The 20,539-nt window shown below is 36.9% G+C and overlaps 2 protein-coding genes across 4 annotated transcripts in view; one reads left to right on the top strand and one right to left on the bottom strand.

The window, feature by feature from the left end:
* Positions 1 to 10,061, bottom strand: part of ptn (pleiotrophin) — a 66,171-nt gene extending 56,110 nt beyond the window's left edge. The window contains exons 1-4 of one of the 3 annotated variants that reach the window (XM_077235228.1): positions 9,911 to 10,061; positions 9,234 to 9,439; positions 8,572 to 8,661; positions 8,329 to 8,464 (exon numbers count right to left, since the gene is read on the bottom strand). The gene's annotated coding sequence lies outside the window, so the exon portion shown is untranslated. Of the gene's footprint in view, positions 1 to 8,328; positions 8,465 to 8,571; positions 8,662 to 9,233; positions 9,440 to 9,910 lie in introns of those variants that run through there. The other 2 variants (XM_077235229.1, XM_077235230.1) reach the window with 2 other exon arrangements.
* Positions 10,062 to 14,184: 4,123 nt separating this feature from the next.
* On the top strand, positions 14,185 to 19,910 carry trim35-14 (tripartite motif containing 35-14). Its single transcript, XM_077235224.1, has 6 exons — positions 14,185 to 14,757; positions 14,839 to 14,934; positions 16,579 to 16,809; positions 16,943 to 16,965; positions 17,068 to 17,183; positions 18,621 to 19,910. The coding sequence occupies exons 1-6, from the start codon at positions 14,362 to 14,364 to the stop codon at positions 19,142 to 19,144; spliced, it is 1,386 nt and encodes a 461-aa protein (XP_077091339.1). The 5' UTR covers positions 14,185 to 14,361; the 3' UTR covers positions 19,145 to 19,910.
* Positions 19,911 to 20,539: the final 629 nt, after the last annotated feature.

The raw sequence follows: 20,539 nt of genomic DNA, 5'->3' as shown, positions 1-20,539 counted from the left end.
GTATATATCTATCTGTCCATCCATCCATCTATCTGTCCATCCATCCATCTATCTATCTATCTATCTATCTATCTATCTATCTATCTATCTATCTATCTATCTATCTATCTATCTATCTATCTATCTATCTATCTATCTATCTAACTGTCCATCAATCCATCTATCTATCTATCTATCTATCCATCTATCTACCTGTCTGTCTGTCTGTCTGTCAGTCTTATAGACAGATCGATTGACTTTGTCAAGCCAACATAATCTGACTAAATCGGCTCATTTAATTAGTCTAACTGTAGATTATGCATTACAGTAATACAGAACATGTGTAACAGCTTATTGTAATGTTACTTCAAATGTGAACAAACCATATCAGAAATTATAGTTTGAACTGTTTTGTAAAACTTAATCTACTGTCTTTCTTTCTCGCATGTATTTCTAAGTGTTTGTCTTTTGAGTTCAAAATCTTATTAATGTAGCGTTTCAGAGCTCAGAAAACACGAGCTATTAATTTTGCATAATTCAAAACAATGGTTGTAACGATAAATTGCTTCCTTTTTTCCCTGTCTAAGGTAATTTGCTTTTCATTGTAAACATGTATCTGCTACCTGGATCATCACACTGAAGTGTGCTCACACGGCGTGCCGTTCTTACAAAGAGCGACTGAGGAAACACACACACACACACACACACACACACACACACACACACACACACACACACACACACACACACACACACACACACACACACACACACCACTTGGTTTCTCTTGTTGTTAAAAGTGACTTGGATGATGAAAGGAAGGGTAAAACCTTCACAATGACATTTCATCCAAAAATCATTCTCCAAACTTTGAATCTTCATTCAGCCAAAAACAATCTGCAGGCCGTCAAGCATGAATGTGATGCCAGATTTGGAATAATTGGAACATTGGAAAGAAGAGAGAGTGTGAGTGTGAGTGTGAGTGTGAGTGTGTGTGTGTGTGTGTGTGTGTGTGTGTGTGTGTGTGTGTGTGTGTGTGTGTGTGTGTGTGTGTGTGTGTGTGTGTGAGTGAGATTGAAAACCCCTCCAAGCGGTTCAAATATTAAAACCATGAGGCGGCTGTTGCTTTGCATATTTCACTGCATGTGCTCAAAAATCTGCTGTTTTCCACTGATCCAGAAAAAACGAGTCAAACTGAGAGTTTAATACGCTCTATAGACACACACACACACACACACCTTAAAGGACCGTCCCATAAACAGCATCACTGACATGCTGTTGACTTTCACAGACAATAATTTTGAATGTATAAACAAGCAAAAACAGTAGTGTCCTGACAATAGAAGTGAATGGGAAAGTTGCCAGAGGGATAAAATCCAGAAATGTGAAGCTTGTATTTTTGTACAAGCACTTTCATGAATTATTCAACGTATTCAATATAAACTTGTCTAAATCATCCTTTTGAGGTGGGACTTCTGTTCTGTTCTAGGTGGATGAACTTATGTTTAATCCATGTAAACAGTGTTACAATCTACACACACAACAGTGTTAACAACTAGTTAGTGATTCATTCCAGCGATCACACTAGTGTCATTTTAACATGTGGAATATTTCTGTAGTTTTAATTCATAGCTTTAATTTAGTAATTGCATTCTTCCAAAGTGTTTGTTCATCACTGACTTGACTTTTTATTATCCCCGTGGGTACATTTTTGTTCCTTGAGTTTCAACATGCTTACACACACAGAAACAACAATGTACATAAATATGAAAAACACAAAAAATATACATTCTGAAGAATCTTTCCTTAGAACAAACCCTGATTCGACAAAACTGATTAATTCAGTAACGAATCACCGCCACACGTTGATTAATTCAGTAACGAATCACTGCCACACGTTGACAAAATAATGTAAAACAGACAATATTGTGTCTAACTTGAAATTGATAATTGAACTGCACTAAAAATCTTACCGACCCCAAACTTTTGAACGATAATGTTTTTAAAAGAAGTGCTTTGCTCACCAAGGCTGCATTTATTTGAACAAAACAAACCCAGTAATGTTGTGAAATATTATTTCAATGTAAAACAGCTGTTTTCTATGTGAATATATAGTAAAGTGTAATTTATTCCTGTGATCAAAGCTGAATTTTCAGCATCATTACTCCAGTCTTCAGTGTCACATGATCCTTCAGAAATCACTATAATATGATGATTTGATGCTCAAGAAACATTTATGATTATTATCACGGTTGAAAACAGTTGCTCCGCTTCATATTTTTGTGCAAACCGTGATTAATTTTTTTCAGGATTCTTTGAAAGTTCAAGAGAAAAGCATTTAATTAAAAAATAAATATTTTGCATTATTATAAATGTCTTTACTGTCACTTTTGATCAATTTAATGCGTCCTTTCTGAAGAAAAGTATTCATTTCTTTAAAAAAAAAAAAAAATCGTATTGACCCCAAACTTTTGAACGGTGGTGTATTTTATAAAATCAATTTACAATTGTTTTGCTATTTGGGCAAAACACCACTTATGCTTGTGATATTGCTGAATCATTTCATTTGATATTAGACAAAACTCATATATATTGAATGAATAAATAGACGCCTGCTGTCAAAGGTCCTGCGTCCAATAAAACGCATTGGTATTTTGGCACAAATTCATGTCAAATTAGACAGAAGCCAACTTTCTAATAAGTCATATGACTACATATGACACAAAACTACACAAAGCAGAAGAACATGCAACCCAGACGACATTAAACACAGGCTTACTGTTTGATTCTGCTGAATTCACAGCTGAAACTGTACAACTGTATGTTGACATGAGGAGGAGAGATGCTAATATCCCATTACTGAGCGGAGCAGCGCGTTTCCCCTGATCTCAGTATGAAATGTTATTAAACAGAGCTGGATTACACAGCAGACGAGGGTAATCTCTGATCTAACCTCAGCGCTGCCCACATAATCCTGCATAATCTGCCGGGATTACAGACAATAAAAACTTAAATCTCTTTAAACACTACTTTAAACTTTGAGCACACTTCTCAGAGCACGTTATGAATCGCATGCATTATTAATCAGAATATATTAGCTCTTATAAATTTAAAAACTTAGATGCACACGGATTGTGCATTAATTTCCATGGCAACCCACAGCCTGACATTCGAACTCAATAAAATGATCTTTCCTCCCAAATGAGTTCCTTAATGAGGAGGAGGAGGATTTCATTTAATCCGGTTATATATCAGCAAAGTCAACATAAAGTTGCTCTTTTATTTCATTAAAGCCGTAAGAATATTGCTAGAAAATGTTCTTGTCTCTCTATTATCAGATTACTTCTGCTTTTAAAAACACAAATGGATATGAAAAGCTAAAGTTAGAGATGCACGAAATTGCAAAGCATGTTAAAATACGTGATTTGAGGAATCTCTCACATGCAGAGCACAGATGTGATGGATGCTGGGTTCATTTCAAACCCTTTTTATCAAATGCATTGATTCAGAAATGTGCTTGTGCTATTAAACGCAATGTAAACACATTCTGGTGCTGCTGTATCTAGTGATACATCTAAAAACTTGCATTATCATTTACTCGTGTGAAAGATGACTGGTGTTTTTAAGCCTTTTATTAAGTTTATGTGGCATGAAATATTTAATCATGACGACCTGTAAAGTCAACAAAAGGCTGACGAGGAAAAGCTGCACCATGAACTCAATAAAGCGAAACCTTCGCCAGCCACAGACCAACACGAGGAAAACCATTAACCCACACATACATCACTGCTTATCGCAATCAAACGCAGCGGTTTGCCATGTATCGAACCGGACGTCGGATCCGATCAATGAGTGCTTGCTGGACAAGCTTTCCCCTTTACACACCTCTACGATTCCTCATTCGCTCATATATTATGGAGGGAATCGCAGGGATGATTTTCTTCCTGTCAAATCTATTAAGACGAATAAAGACACATTACTCATGACAGCCCGAGGAGGATATTAACTAACACTTCTTACTCGCTTTCTAATCTCCTGAATAATAAAGCCATGTTACATCATGTGGGAAAGTGGATTATAAACACTCATCATTCTGTAACCACTGCGTCTTCTAAACCGCTACATATTTGCTCAAAAATAATCTGTGTCATATGATGTTTCTCTACCCAGGACCAACAAATATTGGAAAATAAAACTACAAATTGTTTCATGTTTGAGGAGAGTGTCAATAATTGGGTGAATCCAACAAAACTGTCAAGAAATGGGTCATTTTTCACACCAAAATCAATATAGGCATCTCTCTCTCTCTCTCCTCGCTCTCTCTCTCTCTCTCTCTCTCCTCGCTCTCTCTCTCTCTCTCCTCGCTCTCTCTCTCGCTCTCTCCTCGCTCTCTCTCTCTCTCTCCTCGCTCTCTCTCTCTCTCTCTCTCCTCGCTCTCTCTCTCTCTCTCTCTCCTCGCTCTCTCTCTCTCTCTCTCCTCGCTCTCTCTCTCTCCTCGCTCTCTCTCTCTCTCTCCTCGCTCTCTCTCTCTCTCTCCTCGCTCTCTCTCTCTCTCTCTCCTCGCTCTCTCTCTTTCTCTCTCCTCGCTCTCTCTCACTCTCCTCGCTCTCTCTCTCGCTCTCTCGCTCTCTCTCTCTCGCTCTCTCTCTCTCTCTCTCTCCTCGCTCTCTCTCTTTCTCTCTCCTCGCTCTCTCTCTCTCTCCTCGCTCTCTCTCTCGCTCTCTCTCTCTCTCTCTCTCTCTCGCTCTCTCTCTCTCGCTCTCTCTCTCTCTCGCCCTCTCTTTCCCGCTCGCTCGCTCTCGATATATATATATATATATACACACAGAGAATATTTATATACATATATACAGAATATGGTATATTTAATTATTTAATCTTTATAATAATGAATTATTATATAACAATATTAATTATAATTACATACAGAATTTGGTATATTTAACGTTTATAATAACTATATACATATATGCTTTTCAGCGAGCAGCACATATACCATATATATTTTAATTGTATATTCAATATTTATATTTATACATACTTTAAATGGTACATTTTTGTGAATTTAATGCATTTCATTTTGTGTGTGTGTGTGTGTGACTGCCCTTAATAATGAGAATGGCCCTCATTTATCATTCTTGCGTAGAAACGGGCGTATATGTTGGCGTAAGATTATGCTTACACTCCTCTCACCGCCTGATTTATGAAGCTGTGCGTACCTTTGAAATCCAGGTGTACGCAATACCTGCCCTTGATAAATCCTGCGGCTGAAAACGATCGTCATTAGAATAACACGCCCCTATATATTCAAGTATCCGCTTCCCCCACACCCTCATTTTACGCTATGGACACACGGAAGACGGCAAAGAGGAGACACTTCTCTGGAGATCGAGACCATCACCATCATGAAAAATTATTATTAAATCGAACAACACTATTGTTGATGATAAATTCAAAGTTAATTGTATTTTTTTTTCAAAACGCTATAAATCCATCCATTTTTTGTCTAAAAAAACAACAACAAAAACAACAAGAAGAGAACATGCAACATATAATCAGGGACTCATACTATAAATTAATATAAATTAAATAAGTGCAACTGCCTGAAATAAATAAAAACCAAACAAAATAAATAGTAAAATAAATTAAATAGTAAAAATAAAATAAATATTCCAATATTCCAAGTTCCAATATTGTCCACCACATAAAACAAATAATTTAAAAATAACACACAAATACAGTCCTTAAATACAACAATGTTAAAAATACATTCAAATAATTTAGTAACACATTTAGGCTAATAGTAATTTGTGCCGAACTTGAAAAAAGTAATGATAACAATATTCAGGCCTACTATTAGGCTACGTGTTGTAGCCATTAACTAAGTGCATTTAGTTTTATATTTGTTAAAAAATAATAATGTTATTTTTTCCTGATCTATGTTGATTATGAAAAGTGAACATAGGCTAAGATAGGATGCGCAATATATCGGGAGACATGCTCAGACATGATTTTGGCCACTTAATTAAGTTTTGTTGTGTAGAAAGCCTTTCTTTAAAGTGAATTTCGTTTTGTATAAATTGTATCTTAATTTTAATATTTTTTTCATCAACCAATTGCCTGGATTTAATAAATAAGAAGCAAATAGCAGACAATATAATCATGAGTCATGACATGGAGGCGCGAGCGCGGTCCCTTGAATCGCACGTGAACTGGAGCGCATCTCATCACAAATTAACCGAAACTCAGTATATGCCTCACAGACATGAGAAATATATCTATAAAGAAAGCTTGAAATGTCTTTAAACGAAACAATTATAAACGAAAAGAAATAGGCTACTCTCTCTATAGGTGCGTTCACTACGGAGATGGTGATCATCAATTTCATCTTTGCAGACACAACACTAGTTTATTAATAGAAATAAAATACAAATTTATTTTTAAAAATGGCGTTTATCGCGTTTTGGAAAAGAGCTCCTCATATCTTTTAGTTTGTCAGTGCGTTTTGTGGTGTTAGGAATTGTTTTTCTGCGCATTTCCGCACTAACTCAAAACGTGCGTACATGTACACCACCTCCTGAGCTGGCGTAGGATTTGAGCGTGCCGTACGCCAACATCCATATTGATAAATATCAAAGTCACTGTGGTTTTGGGTGTACGCCAGGTGTACGCTGGAAATTTGGTGTATGCACTTTTGATAAATGAGGGCCAATGTGTGTATGTGTGTGTTGGGGGTGTATGAATAATAGACTTTTTTTTAAATGCACATTATAGTTTCTTATCATTTTCTTTATATATTTTCTCTTTGTAGGGGTGAAACACGATCCAGCAATTCTTAAAGAGATTCAACCAATATCTTAAATGACTTGCGGAGAGGAGTAAATAGGTTTGGGGAGTTTTTAAATCACTCGATTTAAGATGAGAGATGAATTTGATCTACAGAGAGAATGAGTCTGGTCTACGGGGAGAAATATGAGACATTTGTGTAACTTTAATAAAGTTCTGCTCCGTGCTGCACGCTGTAATTGCTAGATGAGGCATTCCCTGCTTTGCATCCCAGCGGATCGTGTCTACATCAGCCCACGGACGTCTGGTTACCTGAGCAACGAATTTCTGCCGTCCCTCCATTCATCACCATACACTGCATGTGATTCTCAAACACACACCGTTTATCAGCGATCTTCACTCACACACACAGACACACACTCTTGGAACTCTCTGTTCTACTGTGCAGATTTGCTGCTGGTTGAACAGAAAAGGTTAACACGCCCCTCAAAATGCATTCTGGGAGCTTTACTTGACTCCAACAGGCAATTTAAGTGAAACACTGTGTTCCATTTGACTCTGAAAGTCAAAGTTTCCATTAAAAAAATAATTTAAAAAAAGTTAAGTTTTTAAAGATTTGAATGTTTTTGAAAGAAGTCTCTTTTGCTCAACAACACTGCATTTATTTGATCAAAAATACAGTAAAAACAGTAATACTGTGAAATATTATTAAAATTCAGAATAGCTGTTTTCTACTGTAATCTACACTACCATTCAAAAGTTTGGGGTCGGCAAGAAGGTTTTTGAAAGAAGTCTCTCCCGTCATTTATTTGATCAAAATTACAGTAAAAAAACTGTGAAATATTATTAGAATTTAAAACAGCTGTTTTCTATGTGAATATATGTTAAAATGTAATTTATTCCTGTGATCAAAGCTGAGTTTTCAGCATCATTACATCAGTCTTCAGTGTCACATGATCCTTCAGAAATCAGTATAATATGATGATTTGATGCTCAAGAAACATTTATGATTATTATCAGTGTTGAAAACAGTCGTGCTGCTTCATATTTTTGTGGAAACTGTTTCTGGATATTTTTATGAATAGAAAGTTCAAAATAACAGCATTTATTTTAAATAAAATCTTTTGTAACATAATAAACTTTACTGTCACTTTTGATCAATTTTAATGCATCCTTGCTGATTAAAAGTATTAATTTCTAACCCTAATCTTTTGAACGTGGTGTATATTAAAATGCAATTTATTTCTGTGCACTTTTATTGATCATGTGGCTCGTTAAAGAGAGCTGAGTTATTACTATTCTAAGAGATGAGTCAAATGATTTTCACTTGAATGTAGGTGAATAAAATCTTATACTTGCACAGAGGAGAAACCCGAGCCGTCGGTCACGCAAGGACCCTTTTCATTGGAGCTGTGAGCAATTTGCTTCAGAAAAAGTGATTTTTGCAGTTCTGTTTGGTGCACAGAAATCGCTTAGAGCAGCTTTGGGTATAATTGCACGTGTACGTGTTTGTGCATGTGTGTTTTTGTGTCCGATTTGATGTTGAAATTCATCACTCTGTACCTGATTGTGTGCGTGTGTCCCGTCTACAGAACAACAGCTGACTACTGCAGATCCGGAACCCAATCTCCATGTGCTCCCTGGGATCCTGTTCATTTCTCAATCCTGCCAGCACAGAACATGCTTTTCTCTCGATTGCCTGGGAAGAAAGAAAAAAAAGGTACGAATTAATCTCCTGAACACAGCCTGCAAAAGCGCTTCTGCTCAATTGCACTGCTGTTATTGTTTTCTTAATTGATGTTACACCTTTAAAAGCGAGATTCTGGAGCTTTATATGCTGTTGAACACTGGCCGTATCATGGTTTGGTCCTCCATCCCAGAAGCCAAATTCATATCCTACACCAGAGGAAAACTGTATTGCTCAAGTTGCATGTTTGATATGTTCCTGGTCTGATTCTGAGCATTCAGTTGCTGATGGATTTCATTGCTGTCTAAGAGAAACAACTGAGGGATTAAAGAGATTTTTCTGAGAATTTATTTTCCTCACAGCTAACAAAAATATGTTCTAAGAACGTTTGCTAATGTTTCCATTACGTTATGAAACAATATTTCTAAATGTTCTCTGAATGTTTATGTTTTGAAAACATTTTTACTTGTTTGAAGAATGATAAAATGGAACGTTGACATAACCATTATGGAATGTTACTTTAGAATGTTCTCTAAACATTCCGAAACAAGTAGTTACATTTAAAAAAAAAATTAAACATCCAACTGAAACGTTCCATGAACGATGTATAGAGAAACATTCTGTTAAAGTTACTGGAAGAACATTTGTTCATAACTTTGTCAGAAAGTTAGCTATGTTCTGAGAAAGTTTCATGTTAGCTGGGATATAATACACGACCAGAATTAGATATGAATTTGTGCTTATTTTGAATTTTTACCCACAACAACCTGGACAGATGCACCTGTATATCAAGAGCCCTTTTTCAAGGAAACTTTGAGTCTTTGCCCTTGGAAGTGATGGTCTGTTTGTCTACATGTCCCACTCTTCTCCGCAGAGATGAGACATCAGCTGAAAAGGTGACTGGCACTTTGTAAGCAGCTCTGGTCCATCTGGTGAAATTGTGCATTTAATCCAATTTCTGCGGAGGTCTTAATTCATGTGTGAAAGCTGAAATAAGATGCACCTATTACACATACATAGTGGGTCCGGCAATGCAAACGTGGACGGCATGCAAAATATGGCCTTTTGACAAGATGCAATTAATTTATGGGATCATTTTTTTGTATTCTATCAAAGAAAATTTTGATAAGAAATTTAGTTTATTTTTCCAAAGAGCCACTGAATGTCACTTACACAGGCAGCATATGCTTTGTCACCAACAAATGAAGTTTTGTCAATGTTTACTCACCATTGTCATTTTAAACCCCATAATAACAATAAATAATGTTGGCATTTCCCAAGCAATAACAGACAAATGGCAACTATAACAAGACAAAATTAATCAGAAGTAGGATGAAAATACTGTTAGAAGTTGAGACGGTGGAGAAATTATGAAGATTCAAGTGAGTTCCATAATTTTAGTGATCTGCTATGCATTTACATAAAATAATCTTTATGGATTTCAAACAATCAGTTTACCTGTGACTGAAAGCTCTTCCAGCGCTCGAATGAGTTCGGACAGAGGTTTTGCCAATTCTGATGTAAGGACAGTTTGAGAGAGAGAGAGAGAGAGAGAGAGAGAGAGAGAGAGAGAGAGAGAGAGAGAGAGAGAGAGAGAGAGAGAGAGAGAGATGCACACCATCTTAAGTAAAAGTCAGAATGGTTTCCTCCCAAAACACCGCACCACTGATCATATATATACCTTACACACATTAATTAATAAACATGTACACCAAACTATAAATGGTAAAATATTCTCTTGTTTCATTGATTTCAGAAAAGCTTTTGATTCTATTTGGCATGAAGGTCTCTTTTACAGACTTCTACAGTGTGGTATAGGGGGCAAAATGTATGATCTAGTTAAATTATGTATTTAGAAAATATGTGTGCTGTTAAAATAGGCAACAAACAAACTGATTTCTTCACCCAGAGAAGAGGTGTTCGGCAGGGTTGCAATTTAAGTCCAACATTATTTAATATGTACATCAATGAGCTTGCTGTGGAGTTAGATCAATGTGCTGCTCCTGGCCTCTCCCTTCTAGATAGAGAGGTGAACTCCCTGTTTTATGCTGACGATCTCGTTCTACTGTCTCCGACTAAACAAGGATTACAGCAATAGCTAGACATAGTAGAAAAGTACTGTCAGAACTGGGCTCTGGCTGTAAATATGAAGAAAACTAATATCATGATCTTCCAAAAACGCCCAAGATGTCAGGAGAACAAACATCAATTCACCATTAATAATGATGTCATTGAACACAGCATGAGCTATACCTACCTTGGTATAACCATATCAGCATCAGGGAGTTTCAACATGGCAGTGAATGCACTAAAAGAAAAAGCTCGAAGAGCTATACATGCAATTAAGAGAAAATTCTATAACTTCCAAATTCCAATTAAAATCTGGCTTAAAATATTTGACAGTGTCATCCAGCCCATTGCGCTGTACGGTAGTGAAATATGGGGTCCACTCAGTCATCAGAGCTATACCCGTTGGGACAAACACCCAATAGAATCTCTTCATGCAGAATTTTGCAGATACATTCTACACGTACACAGAAACACACCAACAAATGCATGCAGAGCACAATTAGGCAGATACCCACTGATAATTAACATCCAAAAGAGAACAATCAACTTTTTTAACCACCTGAAATCCAGCCCCCAAGACACACTTCACTCCAAGCCCCTCCGAACCCAGGAGCTGAGCCCAGACAAGAGTCCCCTATGTCAACTGGTACTCAGACAAACTGGCCCACGTCAGAGACAGTCTGAGCCTCAGAACAACACTGCCTTACAAACACCAATCAGAGTCAAGCAAATCATAGCACAATGCAAAGAAACCTATCTGGAACATTGGAAAGAAGAAACTAAAAGCCAAAGTAGACTAGAATGTTATCTGACCCTAAAAAGAGATTATAAATTAGCAGAATATCTCTCTACTGTCAGAGATAGAAAGCAGAGACAGATCCTAACCAGGTAGAGGCTCAGTGATCACACATTGGCAATTGAAACAGGAAGACAAAAAATCATGGCAGCCAAAGGAAAACAGAACGTGTGATCACTGTTTGACAGGTGAGGTTGAGACAGAGATGCACTTTCTCCTACAATGTAAAGCGTTCAAAGACACAAGGAACCTTTACTTTTGACAAATTTAACTATATAATCCCAAATTTCAAAGACCTGAATGAAATTTCTAAATTAAACTTTCTCCTGGGAGAAGGAGAGAGAACTTATCTTGCTGCCAAATATGTACAAACATGCCACAACCTGAGGGGCAGTGAGTGACTGACACACACACACACACACACACACACACACACACACACACACACACACACACACACACACAAATATATCCAAACATTGTGTTAAATGTTTATATATAATATATATATAATTTATTTGTATATTTTGTATATGCTTTGGCAACATTGTTTCAAAAACTTTCATGCCAATAAAGCCCCTTTGAATTGAATTGAGAGAGAGATAGAGATGGAGAGTGTGAGTGAGAGAGATAGTAAGAGAGAGAGATAGAGAGTAAGAGAGAGATAGAGAGTGAGAGAGATAGAGAGAGCGAGAGATAGAGAGTGAGAGAGATAGAGAGAGTGTGAGAGAAAGAGAGAGTGTGAGAGATAGAGAGAGAGAGAGAGAGAGTGAGAGAAAGAGAGAGAGTGTGTGAGAGAAAGAGAGAGAGAGAGTGTGAGAGAAAGAGAGAGAGAGTGTGTGAGAGAAAGAGAGAGAGAGAGTGTGAGAGATAGAGAGAGAGAGAGAGAGAGAGAGAGAGAGAGAGAGAGCGAGAGAGAGAGAGAGAGAGAGAGAGAGAGAGAGAGACAGAGAGAAGAGGAAAGCTGACATGGACGATATTGGTGAACAAACAATGTTTTGGCTTTGATGCGGCGTTGAGTCCCACATGGATGGAGCAGTTCGGCAGAGCTCTGGGAGACGAGCGCACACATCAGACTGCAGACACAGACACCTGGGTCCCACAAATATCACAGCTCCTGCCTCATATCTGTCTTTTACTCTTGCTTATGTGATAGATCTCTCTCGTTTCTGTGCGTTTATTAAAGGAAAAGTTCACAGAGAAAAATTATGAAATTATTTACTCACTCTCATGTCGGTCTAAACCTGTGTGCTGTTATTTTTTCCTGTAGGACACAAAAACAGGAATTTTTGTATGGTTATTATTTCAGATCATCCAAAAAGGATGACAAAGCACCATTGAACTTGTACTGTATATCATTAAACAGCACGGTTTAGAAGAGTAAATGAGGAAGGTTGCTTTTTTGAGCGAGAAGTATACGAGTGTTCAAACAGCAGCTGCAGGAGCCCACTGTGATTAATAAGTGTCATGCACAGAACTGCTCTATGAAGCTGTAGGACTCTTAGTCACCATATGCTGGAGAAAAACAAGCTAATGAAATAAAAAGGAAACTCTCACTGAATCAATGCAAACTTTTTTTTTTTTGCACACCAGCAAAAAAGTGTGCAGTTGTTTGGGAAACACTTGCGAGATTTTGATTTTCTTTTAAAGAAAATCAAATGTGAAATGCCCAGCGATGTCCTAAAGTCAAGTTACATGGATGCATACTGCCATCTAGTGACAGTTTTATGAAACTCAGGTCTTTTGCGGCCTCTGCTGACACGGCTCAAGCTCAGGATGTTCATCTAGTTGTATCATACAGTACATGGACACTAAAGAATTAGTAAATATTGGTGCACTGTACTATTAAACTTAGTTTAAACGCATGCAATAAATGCAAAAAGTCAACAGTCATCCCAGGTTTCTATCAAAATAAATGTGATATTTTCATAATTTTGTATTAGTACTTAATTATTGCTCCAGAATGAACTAAAATAATGTTTCTGAATTTTTATATTTTCCATATATGGAATGAACTATTTGCTATATTTCAGATTAGAAATTTAACATTTGCTTGTGTATTTACACTACCTGTCAAAAATGTAGAAATGTTTTAAAAAAAAAGTATCTTCTGCTCACAAAGGCTGCATTTATTTGATCAAAAATTGTACTATTGTGAAAAATTACAATTTAAACCAACTATTAATGGAAATTAAATGATTTATTGTTGACAGCAAGGCAATCAACCCTACTTCTATTTACAACTTAAACTGCTGTTTATTGGATAAAAAAACAGATGTGATTATGTGATTATACATTACTTGCCTTAAGAGAATATGGTCAACAAAATTAAGTTAACTAACAAGTACTTACTAATTCACTGATTCAACGTATATGTCTTAATTTAAAGTCCCCCTGTGGTAAAAATCCAGCTTTTAATGTTGTTTATATGTCTATGTGGTGTTTTTAAAATGCTTTAAGACAAACCATGTACAAATTCATAAGTCGACAGCATTGCTGAGTATTTTCTGCTTAAAACTGCAGTGAACCAAAGACAGTCTCAAAAACACGGTTTGAAATCGATGGTGTTTCTGACGTCACAAACTACCTTGTAACCAATCAGATCAACGTGTGATCGTCAACGAGTGGATCTCTGAGTGAGTGAGTGAGTGGAGGCGGGGCTAATTTGGATATTCATAGAACCACGCATACTAAATGAGGGAAGGGTGTCGAGTTACAGTCAAGCTATTTTAAGGCATGACGAATTTAAGGAAAAAAAACGTTTAAATGTCATTTTTGTGATAAAAGATGAGTTTTAATGGCTAAAAATGATTCACTTTAAGCTTAGGTGCTTAGATGTGATCATTTCCAAATGTGATCATTTGTTGTAATAAGGTGTTTTGGAGGGAGGAGTCATTTGCTTATGTTTCTACTGAAATGAAAGTGAAAGAAATGTAAAGGTTGGGACTAGGCTAGTGGAGAACTAAAGCAGGTTTCATAATATCTCGTAACAGGAGAATAAAGTACATTTTTTGAGCGTCTCTACTGAGGATTATTTACAGTCATGTCAGACGCTTTGTCCTTCCTGGAGGAGGACTTGACATGTCTCATCTGTTGTGATGTCTTCACTGATCCGGTAACTCTGAAATGTAGCCACAGTTTGTGCTCTGAATGCCTCCAGCGTTTCTGGACGACACAAACAGTGCCACAGTGTCCGGTCTGCCGAAAGAAATGCTCTCACGACGAACCCACCAAGAGCCTGGCATTCAGAGCGCTCTGTGAATCCTTCAAGACGAGAAAACCCACAGCTGTTTCAGGAGACGTCTGTCCGCTACATAAAGAGACACTCAAACTCTTCTGCTTTGATGACAAGCAGCCCATCTGTGTGGTCTGTTACACTTCAAAGAAGCATGAAAATCACAAGTGTTCTCCTGTCGAAGAGGCTGCTGGGAATTTAAAGGTAGGAGAAGTTTGCAATCTAATCTGAGTGAGTGTTTGGTTTCTTCAAGCTTGTTATTAAGAGTTTTTCCTGTGATTCAAGGAGAATTTAAAAGAACTAATGAACAAACTGGAGGTGACCCTCGCTGACTTAATGAAAGCCAATGAGAGCTGTGTGGAAGAGGCGGAGCTCATTAAGGTATGTGTTGGTTAGTGTTTCAATCAGTACAATTATGTTACAATCAAGTTCCCCTGTTGTCAACCATTTAATTTTTTTTTCCCTTGAAAAACAAATCTTCACGCCTGAAATATCTTGAATGCAACTCGACACCCGTGCCTCATTTAGTATATGCGGTTCTATAGAATTGTTGAAAGGTGTCTTTTTAATAAATGCAATAGGGGTGGGCGATATAGCCTCAAAATTCTATCACGATATTTCAAGAATATTTGCGATGATGATATTTATGACGATATAAACATTTTTTTTGTTGTTGTTGAAAATTTTCTTATGTTTATCTCACCTAAATGTTTGCTCACTCATTGCGTTTTTACAATGTGGTAATTTTGTTGTTAAGAGTTTACACAACACAAGGAAGCTTGATTTCAATCTTTGAATTTAATGTTAAATGTGTGTAGGTCTAACACCAGTATTCAGAAATACTACAGAAACATAATAAAGTAATCAAATGTAAAATAACACATAGTCTTTTAGGTCTGTTTCCTGATTAAATTAAATACATAGGCTAATAATTCTCAGTCATTACAATTAAAGCTATCTTTTGTTGTTTTGACGACAACATTAATGACAGACGCATAGCCTATGGCTGCTGTCACTTTTACAGCTAGTGCACGGATCCATTGCTGTTTTCATTATACTGTCTGTCACACTGTCACATGCGTTTTATACATAACCGACTGTGTTTATGAGTATACTTACCAAAACCGGAAGTTTGACACAATTTTGTGTTTTCCCCCCCATTAAAGCGATATAATCCGCGAAGAATTACTTTAGTTTCTCGCGAGCTGTACTCTATGTATGCACGCAGTGCAACTCTCTCAGAGAGTGCGCGAGTAGCTTACTGGATAGTTTAAAACCGCTTGAATGTTGAAACTGATACGAATTAAGAAGACTTGAAAATTATAAACTTCAGTTACGATGCACTGATGGCCCGATTGTGTAAGAGACCATTCAGTCATGTCCCGACTCCTAAACGCGCGCGAGAGAAGACGCGCGTCGGCAGCCCCGCTGAACACACAAGCTGTTTGTGAAATTGCTAAATCGTCATCGGAGGCTGACAGACTGCTCTCGCGCTCAGACAGGTGTTGTTGTTGTGCGTGCTAGGGAACGTAAATGCGCCATACGTCATTGCGTCGCTATATCATTGATATCGCGATATGACACTTTTTTATCATGTAAAAATGTATACCGGTATTATCGTGGACGGTATGATATGGCACACCCCTAAAATGCAACATTCCCAAAGTCATTTGAAATAATCGTGTTACATAATCGTGATTTCAATACTGACCAAATGTTTTTTTTTCATAATCGAGCGAGCAGCCCTACACTCGTTGACGATCACACGTTGATCTGATTGGTTACAAGGTAATTTGTGACGTCAGAAACACCAGCGATTTCAAACCGTGTTTTTGAGACTGTCTTTGGTTCACTGCAGTTTTAGGGAGAAAATACTCAGCAATGCTGTTCGACTTATGAATTTGTACATGTTTGTCTTAAAGCATATTAAAAACAGCACATAGACATATAAACAACGTTAAAAGCTGGATTTTCACCACAGGGGGACTTTAACACAAAGGATTAAACCTTCTTAAACCATTTCAGGAACACACCAGTGTAGAAGAAAGCAAGATCAAGAAGGAATATGAGAAGCTCTATCGGTTTCTTAGAGAGGAGGAGGAGAAACGGATCGAAGCGTTGCGTAAAGAAATGCAACCTCGAGATGAGAAACTCAAGGCCAGAATGGAGGATCTGTCCGCACAGATATCAGATCTGTCTGAGAGGACGGCATCTCTCTGGAAGCTCATGGAAGCTGAAAACATCACTTTTCTCCAGGTACAGATAGCATACGCATGACACCAGGGAATAAAGCCAATCAGAGAGCTGTAAATAAATAATCAATGTCATGATGTTTGCACACACACACAAACATGAATGAGCACTAACTGCTTTTTTATTTCTCATTCAGAATTACAGTGATGCATTGAAAAAGTGAGTCTTTTTGCAATTAGCTTTTTGATACAGCTCAAATCCCATACCAAACTATCTTAAATATAAAAAACGACACATACATCTAACTGTTTATGTACACAGACTCGAACACCCGTCAGCACCAAACGTGAGCCCTGAAATGGAGGAATTTCAACACCATCCCATTCAGACAATGATCTTCACCACCTGGGCCAGAATGCAGAACCTTGTGGAACAGCGTAAGTGATAACGTCTCCTTATAGACATCATTTACTTTAACAAATGTTTTTCCAAATCGTATACTTTATTTCCATGGAACAAAAATGGAGGAATTTTGTGCAACTCTTATAGCTACAGTTTATGGTGACCAGAGGCTTGAAAGGTCCAACACGGACAATTTTTTATATTTTTTATATATATATATATATATTTGGTTTTCTTTCCGTATATCGCAGTTATTTTGTGTATATATGTGTCATGTACTGGAGTTTGTTATGTATTCAGAGTAGCATGAAAGAGGGAAACCGTTTTTAGACCATTTGTTTGAATTACATGCTAAAATTGCTGTTGGAATATCTTGATTGTTTTCTGAGGAATTTTACACGGGGCTCAACGCTAAGGGTTTTTTTCTACTGTAAATTTTTACTTGCCCTGAAAAAAACTTTCACTGGCCCCACCTTAAAAAGTAATAAAATAAAATAGGCCCTAGTTAGTGTTTTTGAACCTTACCGTAAAAATAAATAAGGTTACGACTAGGTATGGGAATTTTTCAAAAATATTGCATTTGAATATTCGGGCTCATAAAAATCGAATATTCGTTTATTTAAATGACGTTTCACGGAAAAGACGTTATTTTTTAGAAGAACGTTTTTTCTTCTTCTAGGGATTTATCATGCGCAGGTTTTTTTTTTCTTGGGATTTATCATGGATTCACTGCATTTACGGCCAGCAAAGCAACGTAGTAAAATTCGAATAGCATTTTATTTTTCGAATAATAATTACGAATATTCGTGCACACCCCTAGTTACAACACTAAAAACTAAGAGTTTAACTTGTAGAGATTTCAAATATTGTTAAAGACAAGTAAACTGTCAGTAAAGAAAAAATAATTAAATTACGAGTAATAGCACAAAAAAATACAATAGAACAAACATACAAATGAAATAAACAGTGCTTTACATGTTTTTCAAGTAGGTCATTTTCAGGTACAGAAATTGAATAATCAAATGTAAAATAACACTGCATAGTCTTCACTGTATAAATTAAATATACTGTAGGTTCATTCTTATTAAAGTTACAAAGTTATTCAGTCAAGAGCAGTGTTTTTTCCTTTGTCATTTGTTGTATTGAATCGAGTTCTGTTTCGCATCTTCTTGTCTTCATTATTTATATATTAGCCATTAAAACATGTACAAATGATAAGAAAGCACTGGTTCAACCGAGCAAGTGACAGTCATGTCAACTGTCCCGAGCATCGATAAAACATGGCCACGGGCCATCCTTATTGTCGAGCCTATCCCTAGTAGCATAAATACCATGAAAGTACAGTTGGTATGTCTTCTTAGACTAAGCCTTTTGGTCACCATCCACTTTTATTGCGTGGACCAGAAAAAATAACAACATTTTCATTGGTACCCTGGTACTGACCACTAGTTTACGCTCATCTGTGTTTACAGCTCCTGTGACTCTCGACCCAGACACAGCCTCAGATAGACTGATGGTGTCACAGGATTGCACCAGTGTTCAGTTCATGCATAAGAAAATTAAAGTGTCTGATATCCCAGAGAGGCTGTATGTGGGAGTGTTGGGCTCACAGGGCTTCAGCTCGGGTCTGCACTGCTGGGACGTGGAGGTGAGAGACAGTGACCACTGGACACTGGGAGTGGTGGGGGAAACAGTGAACCGCAAAAAACTTTGCAAAATGGATCCAGCGAGTCGTTTTTGGTGTTTTCGTTACGTGGATGGGAAATACAAGAAAGGTAATAAACCTACTAAAGATTTTGATTACAATGAGAGGCCGAATATCATCCGACTGCAGCTGGACTTTTACAAAGGACAGCTGAGATTCATTGATCCCTTCAGAAACCGAGTTTTGTGCTCCTTCAATGGTGGATTTCCAGAGAGGGTGTTCCCATATTTCTGCAGTGGAGATTTGATCACGCCACTTAATGTTTTTCCGGCAAATCGACAACAACAGTGAACCACAACTAACATGACTTTTTTTTTTTTTACACGTTGTGTTTTGTGTATGTGCCATCTTTCTTTAAAACAAAGGCCATTTGGTTTGATAATCTATAAAATGCAATGTGCAAGTATCCTAATAATATTTGGTTATGCATCTCAAGCCTTGAGATTATCTAATCGTGCAATTTTTTAGTACATAGGTGATGCATTAATAATTAGTAGAGATGCACTGATGTATTGGCCGGCGATATTTATCGGCTGATCTGCATAATGGCTATAGCATGAAAATAACAATTTTACAAACAGATAATGTGTTAATTAACTGTGTAAAGACACTGAATTGTATTATGTATTTTTAAAGGACATTATATAATCAATTTAGCGGGGGAAAGCAGTAAATATTTTCCTGAAGTAGCTAAATGAATACTTGATATATAAAGCAACTGCACTAAAATTACGCATCAATCCGTTCAATAAAAAATATTTGATTATGCAGCAATAAACTATATAGTGTACCTTATTGCATGTGTTTTTGAACTTTGTGCATTTAAAACACGATCCAAACCATATTCTATAATAACAAAACTTAAAATAAGTGAGCAAGTGACAAAAATCGGTATCAGTATCTGAATAGGCTAATAGCTGGTTCTTTGTTAAAATCAGTATGACCAAAAAATCCTATTGGAGCATCCCTAATAAATAGTCAGTGCATGTGACGTAACTGACGTCATCTCCCAAATGGTCTATAATATATGAAAAGCAATAAAGGTCTATTTGATGTACCAGTGTGATATTGAATTTTAGTGTGTGACTGTGTTCACATCTGCCTAGTCAAGCTAAAAGACTCAAGCTCATCGGGGGTGCTGCTGGTGGCATTTTCTCCTTTCTGATATTGGCTATATTGTGAAAGATAAAACATAAAGATAACACATATAATAACTGCTCAGATTAAACCCTCATGTCACGAAGACAAGTAAACCCTGAGCTGTCATAAATATTCGCTGCAGAAACTGTTTGCATTATTTATCCAAGGGCATCTTGATAGTGTATTTAATCTATTTAACAGGCAAATTTGTTTCATTAGGTGGTAAAAAAACACAAACATTCGTGAAATTAAATCGTTTGTCTAAAAAGGTAACGTTAACGTTACCCTAGCAACCACAGCAACGCCACAGATGTCAGATCATTATTGGATGAAAAATTGACAATGACTAAATAACGTAATTGTTTATCACTTCATTGTATATGTAAATACCACACATATTACATAAAAAACGTAAGTGGTATGTTTATAAAATGTCATCTTTGAAAACGAAGTTTGTCTAACGTTATCCTAACTGTGCTAAGCTAAGGACAATTAAAGTTGCGCGCGACGAACAAATAGCGCCAGAAAACCTCCTGTACACATTTA

Source organism: Siphateles boraxobius, unplaced genomic scaffold (genome assembly GCF_051911475.1).
Source record: "Siphateles boraxobius isolate OS27281-9 unplaced genomic scaffold, OSU_SipBor_1 19, whole genome shotgun sequence".
In the NCBI taxonomy this organism is placed as follows: Eukaryota; Metazoa; Chordata; class Actinopteri; order Cypriniformes; family Leuciscidae; genus Siphateles; species Siphateles boraxobius.
The sequence above is the reverse complement of the archived record's forward strand: the minus strand, read 5'-3'. Positions and strand labels throughout refer to the sequence as shown.

Coding starts and splice junctions, on each gene's coding strand:
- trim35-14 (XM_077235224.1), top strand. CDS start 14,362: ATGTCAGACGCTTTGTCCTTCCTGGAGGAGGACTTGACATGTCTCATC. Junction 14,935..16,578: donor AAGAGGCGGAGCTCATTAAG/GTATGTGTTGGT, acceptor AAACCATTTCAG/GAACACACCAGTGTAGAAGA. Junction 17,184..18,620: donor GCAGAACCTTGTGGAACAGC/GTAAGTGATAAC, acceptor CTGTGTTTACAG/CTCCTGTGACTCTCGACCCA.